Genomic DNA, 6,041 nt, shown 5'->3' with positions numbered 1-6,041 from the left:
CCACCACCCCCCCGGCCCCAGCCAGGATGTGCCCCATCACCAGCTCCAGCCACCTCCAGCCAGAACCAAGGCACCCTGGCCAGCAAGCACCCATCACTGCTGGGGGAGCGGAGGGCAGCTCCCAAGAGGCCCTGCAGATTAGGAGGAAGCGTGATTCTGGAGGTCCTTGAATTTAAGACCTCGAAAGCCACAGTAGGTAACAGGAAAGGCGAGGATTTGTTTTCTCCCAAAGGTGCCTGCGCGGGCGGGCGAGGATGTGCGAGCCGGGGAACCCCAGGGCTCCCGGGGGGGTTGCTTACCTCACCCTCGCCCTCATTCTCTCTCTCTCTGTCGCTCTGCCCCGCAGCGGGCCTATCGGGGTTCCCTAGCGGGGTTACCTTAACCTTGTGGTCCGGGAAGGTGGATGATCCCTTTTTAAGAGCAACACAGGAAGTTTGCTAAGGGCACAGAAATTATTTATTAATCTTTCAGCAAACAGGCAGCACAAAACAGAAATCATTCTCACGGCTTGAAAAGCACGTGCTTAGCGACTCAGGAATGCCGGCCCACCCTCTGGGAACTTGCGTGCTGGTTGGACTGGAAGGCATGATGATGCCCTTGGCCTGCTGGGAGGGGGATGGGGGGGTGGGTGGCAGAGGGCATTAAAGACCTGGGATTCCACATTTCAGGGGCAGAGTCCACAGCCCCTCCCTCGGCCTAGCCAGGAGCTTTTCCATATTGGCACCATCCAGCTCCACCTGCCAGGCTGTGTGGGCTCCGTCAGGGTGTCTCCCCCAAGGTCAGCCCACAGTCGCCTCTTCGGCAATCGGAGTGCACTTAGGCATGTTGCAGGCAGGAAATAGGTCAAGCACCCTTTAACATCTTTCTGTGCAAACGGGCAAAGCCCAGGAAAATCCTGGCCTGTACTCTCAAAGGGGGCTGAAACCCGAGATCCAACCCGGTCCCTCCGGTTAACAAGTTAACGACAGAGACGCAGGACACTGGTCCCACCTCAAAGAAGGCTAAAGGCGGGAAGAGATTCTTAAGCTGGGGTAGGGCTGACCCCAGCTGACCCTGCTCGAGGGCGCACCGCAAGAGCCTCATAAGGAACTAAATGTTTCAGTGTGTCTCCTTTGGGGCTCCGGTTCCCCCTCCAGGGAGGCTGGGCAGGGCTCCCCGGGGCAGCCAGGGCTGCAGAAGTCTACACCACATGAAGAAGCGCCAGTGAGCAACCCGAGGCGGAGGTGCAGGCGTCAGGTTCAGGTGTATCACTATGATCCCCAGGGGGGTCTGTGCCAGCTTGGAGATGTGTGCCAAAGGCCCCGGACACCCGTGAAAGGTGCCACCATCAAGCAACGCCATGAGGGGCCGGGGCCAGGACTGAGGCAAGCGGGGAGAGGCCTCAGCTAAAGAGTGGGCTCGAACGCCCTTGGGTTATTTTGGTTTCGGGTGGGCTGGGGTAAAGGAGGACACCCTTTGGCCTCAGCTCCGGCTGGTGATCATCCTTTCTGCTGATGAGTGTGGTCTGAGACAAGGGGCTTAGGGCTCCAGCTCAGTTCTTAGCCTCAGGAAGGGGCGCCAAGACCTGGCGCCTCAGCTGGAGCCCAACAGATTATAGATCTAAGAAGTGTGTGTTCCCTTGTGTGCTCGTGCCTTTCTCCTCGAGGGGCGTGTGTGCTAAGTCGCTCCAGTCGTGTCCGACTCTGTGCGACCCTGTGTACAGTAGCCCGCCAGGCTCCTCAGTCCACGAGATTCTCCAGGCAAGAATACTGGAGCAGGTAGCTATGCCCACCTCCAGGGGACAGGGGCTGAAATCCCCCACAGGTACTTCTATGTCATCAGTTTCCGTTTCCTCCTCAAAGAAGGATGGGCTGATCCGGTGGGGATCGGGAGGCCCCATTATGGGGGGCTCTGAGCCTGGTTCTCACTCGGAGGCCATGTGTCTGCAGTCCCTCTGCAAAGGTCACTGACCTGAGAGGTCAGGTGGGACACGCAGAATGCCCAGCCCGAGGCCGGAGGAGGCCCTGGGCAAACACACGGCCCGTGGAAGGCACTCGCACGTCACCCAAACACACACATAGCCTCGTGTTTACACACTGGACCTCCCTCTCCTCCCTCCTCTCGATACTAGAGGCTGAACTGGAAGCTTCTCTGAGAACCCTCCCTGGTGGGGCCGGTGGGGGATGGGGACCTGAAAACATCCCACGGGGCTCAGGCTCACTCCAAGTCCCGAATGTGCCCATTTTACAGAGTCACAGCCGCACCGCTCACACGTCAACAATGAAAACCTGTTTTTCTCCCCCTTGAGCTCAGCTGCCCTCACACAGGAGAAGGTTCTGAGTGGCAGTGGTCGGAAGTTTCTGGGAGAAGCACCCACTCTTTGCTAAAAGCCTGGGGGAGGTAAGTACAGGTGCTGGTGACTGGTCACGTCCCTCCGGGAGGTCACGCAGGCCAGGCCTTCAGGTGACCGCTGGCTGCACTCTGCAAAGTGGTGGCCGCTCTTGGCACAAGTGCTGCTGCCTGAAGTGCCAACAGCCTCGCCCAACCTCCAGGGGCTGGCGAGGTCCTCTCCCTGGGCTCGTGCTCGCTCGCCTCTCAGAGCCTCACTTTCTCATCCTCAGGACGGAGCCCGGAGTCCCTTCCCGGAGGGCAGGGACTGGCTCGGTGAGATCTGCCGCTGCAGGGCTCACGTGCCACGTCCGGGTTACCGTGCTTGTCACTGTCCCCCAGACCTGCTCCAGCAGCCCCAGGAGGACACGTCCCTGGGGGTATGCACTGGAGGGAGGGGGATGAAGATCACTGGGGGGTGGGGACTGGGCAGGGCCCTTGTGCTCCAGGCCTGTGGTGCATAGGTGGGAGGTAGGTTGTGGTGGGGTGGGGGCCACCCAGAACCTTCCTGAGAACCCTCCCGGCCAGTATCATATACTCACATATTGTTGCTTCTTATCCGACAACAATCGGGTCATCTCTTCCCTTTCCCTTTTAATTTCTTTTTCATCATAGTAAAATTCTCGTACAGTGAACCTTAAAACAAGCAAATGAGTGGCTGTGGCTAAGAAGCTTCCAGGCGGGCCAGAAATCACCCCCTCCAAGGGCAGAGGAACCAACCTCTGGGAAAACCCACCAAGGCTGGCCCTTACTTATTCTCTTTGGCTTTGGTTTTGAAATCATCGATCACTTTTCGAAACAGAGTCACGGTGAAGAGGCCGCCCTCCTTGTCCTCAGCGATCAACCTGTTGGAGAGAAAGTCTCGTTCACTGGGTGCACCACCAGGCCGCTGAGCCCGGCGGGAAAGAGTCCGTCGTCTCTCCGGGGGCGGTGGGCTGCTGCCAGTGGGGGCCCGGTGGTCCAGGCGCAGCGGCCCTGGAAGGAGCGAGGGCACCGGACGAAGGACACCCTTCCTGCGTCCTAACTCTAGGCAGTGTGTTGTGAGCAGCCTAACTCCGACTCCTTTCACTCACCCTCCAGGCTAGGGCTGCAGAGGCCTGTGGGTGATCTGAACACAGCCCCTGGAGGAAAATGCTGGAGACTCGCGCAGATCTGGGCTGGTGGTCTGGACATGAACCAGCCAAGACCCAGCTGATCACAGATCTTAATCACCTGGCATGCATAGCAAGTGCCCAGCTCTCGAATGCCACGGTGCAATGAAGCAGGGCAGAGTTCCCATTGGTAAAAACCATCCCACAATGGGCATTTCATGTCCAGTGTCACACTGTTCTAATTAGACACGGCCTCCCTGGTACACCCTGACGTAGGAGTGCTGTGGTCACTGGGACCCATGTTCTAAGGGCCTTGGCGTCCTGCTGACCACATGACCTGACCAGGGGCCCGGGCAGGGTCTCGGATCACCTTTCCTGCTTCTCCAAGCCACCCATCGGAGCTGACCCAGGATCCAGGAACCTGTCCACAGTCATCTCCAGAGGCTCGCAGGTACCCCCTGACAATGAAGGGCCTGGGGGTTCTAATCTGAGAAGCCAAGCTGCCTCTGGTAGAAGGCTCTCCCTGCATGTGGCCATGGACAGCCAGCCCTGGAGAAAAGTGAACGTTCCGGCCAAACAGGCCAGTTTTGAAGGCAGCTCCTCTGCCAGCCTGCACCCCCTCCACCTCCTGCGGGTACACTGCCCCCGGCTCACTCCTTCAGCCTCCTCTTGCGACCTCAGGCTGTGACTGTCCTGTTCCCTGCACCCTTCAGTTTAGCTCCTGATTGCTATTGCTTGAGAGCCTGTGACCCAGGGAGAGCCAGCCCTACAGCAGGTGCCAGGCCAGATGCCTCTGGGCTGGGATGGGAGTGGACAGGGCTGCCCCCACGCTGAGCTCTATGTGCGTCCAAGTGTGTGTGTGTGTGTGTGTGTGCGCGCGCGCACGTGCGCGTGTGTAAATTGCTCAGTCTTATCTGACTCTTTTTGATCCCATGAACTGCAGCCCCCCAGGCTCCTCTGGCCATGGGATTCTCCAGGCAACAAGACTGGAGTGGGTTGCCATTCCCTTCTCCAGGGGATCTTCCCAATGCAGGGATCGAACCTGGGTCTTCTTCACTGCAGTTGGATTCTTTACCCTCTGAGCCACAAGACTCACTGTCAAATCATTTCAAATGACAAGCTATTTCAGATACAGGGAAAGGTATAGAGAATGACAAATATCCATGTATCCCCCCTTCCCCCATCAAGCTTAAGACATAGAACAATTTTCAAACAATTGAAGACCCACGTGCCCTCCCAACCACATCTTGCGGCCCACCCCCAGGTCATTGCTGTGCTGTTCAGCATTTCTCATCCTCAAATATCCTGTGATCCGTGCACCTGCATCTCTCAAGTCACATACCATCTGGTCTGTCCATTTGGAGATCTTAAATAATAAATGCCTTCATGCTGTGTGTCCCCTTCTACAATTTTCTCTCCACTTCACATCGTACAGTGAGATCTATGCCTGTTCCTGCCTACAGCACTAAATCCTTGGTTTTCCCCACTGGGTGGCACTCATGGCTTGAATATATTCCTCCATCTCTTCTAAGTCACTTTTCCAGCCCTCCCTGGCCGCTCCTGCTCTGACCCCAGCAGGCCACACGCCGAGACTCTTCCTTCCCTACTCATGTTCTGCGGTTATCATGGCCAGGCCCTTGCTTGACCCGCAAGTGGGGAAGAATCTAGCCAAGATAAGCATGCAGAACAGAGTGCTGCTCAGGCCTTGCAAGCGCTGAGGGCCAGAAGGTAGTCAGGATGGGCTTCCTGGAGGAGACGGCAAGGGAGCAGACTTCTGAAAGATGGAGGGAGTCTGGCCTGTGGCTGAGTGTGTGGCCATGAACGAACATGTGTGGAGGGCTGAGGGCCCTTGCATCTCTGGGATATGTTTGGTGGCTGGGTGTCCCAGAGGGCCCATACATGGCCCCCCAAACCCAGGACCTGAGGCCTCACTTACTTGGTTGACCGTGGGACCACCATGTCTGAGAGGGATTCATAGGTTTTTTGCCATTGTACGTAACTCGGCCTGCAAGAGTACAGAATCGTTCAATGATTTTTGAAGAAAAGGCTGTAAGGTGTCCTGAGTGTCTAGGAAATTGCATGCCCTTTTCCCTGAGGGACTGGGGGGAGCAGGGCTGGGGGCCAGACAGCACCCCAAACATCCCCCGAGGCCCTGCCACGGACACTGGAATGCTCACCTCCCTAGGAGGCCCCAGGCAGCAGGGAGGGGCCCGTGGGAAGGACTCAGTGGAGACTCCAGCTGGGAGCTCTAATCCCAGGCCTGTGTGACCTTGGGCAGGCCAGCTGAGCTCTCGGGTTTTAGGACTAGGGAGCAATAGCAGCCCCCAGGCCTGTGTGAGATGCCTCCTCTGTATGGCATCTGACAACGGTGGACGGATGTCTGAGAAACGGCCGCTCCTGTCACTATGACCACCACAGCTCTATCAGCTGCTCCTGAAACCAACTCCACAGCTGCCATTTAGGGCCCTGGCATCTGGCCGTGGTGGGCTCTCCCTTCCTCTCCACTGAGCAGGACGATTTCCTTTGTGATCGCCAACCCAGCCCCAAACCCCCAACCCCCCTCTCACTCTGGCCCGCTTACTT

At 57.7% G+C, this 6,041-nt stretch overlaps 1 protein-coding gene across 1 annotated transcript in view; it reads right to left on the bottom strand.

The window, feature by feature from the left end:
* The window catches only part of ATP6V1C2 (ATPase, H+ transporting, lysosomal 42kDa, V1 subunit C2), a 60,121-nt gene that overhangs the window by 6,199 nt on the left and 47,881 nt on the right, over nt 1–6,041 (bottom strand). The window contains 4 exon segments of the mRNA XM_010852064.1: nt 300–437; nt 2,910–3,003; nt 3,120–3,212; nt 5,395–5,525. Of these exon segments, the coding sequence (XP_010850366.1) occupies nt 300–437; nt 2,910–3,003; nt 3,120–3,212; nt 5,395–5,525 (456 nt within the window).

This window comes from Bison bison, unplaced genomic scaffold (genome assembly GCF_000754665.1).
Source record: "Bison bison bison isolate TAMUID 2011002044 unplaced genomic scaffold, Bison_UMD1.0 scf7180017864307, whole genome shotgun sequence".
NCBI lineage: Eukaryota > Metazoa > Chordata > Mammalia > Artiodactyla > Bovidae > Bison > Bison bison.
This window is presented reverse-complemented; position numbering and strand designations above follow the sequence as displayed.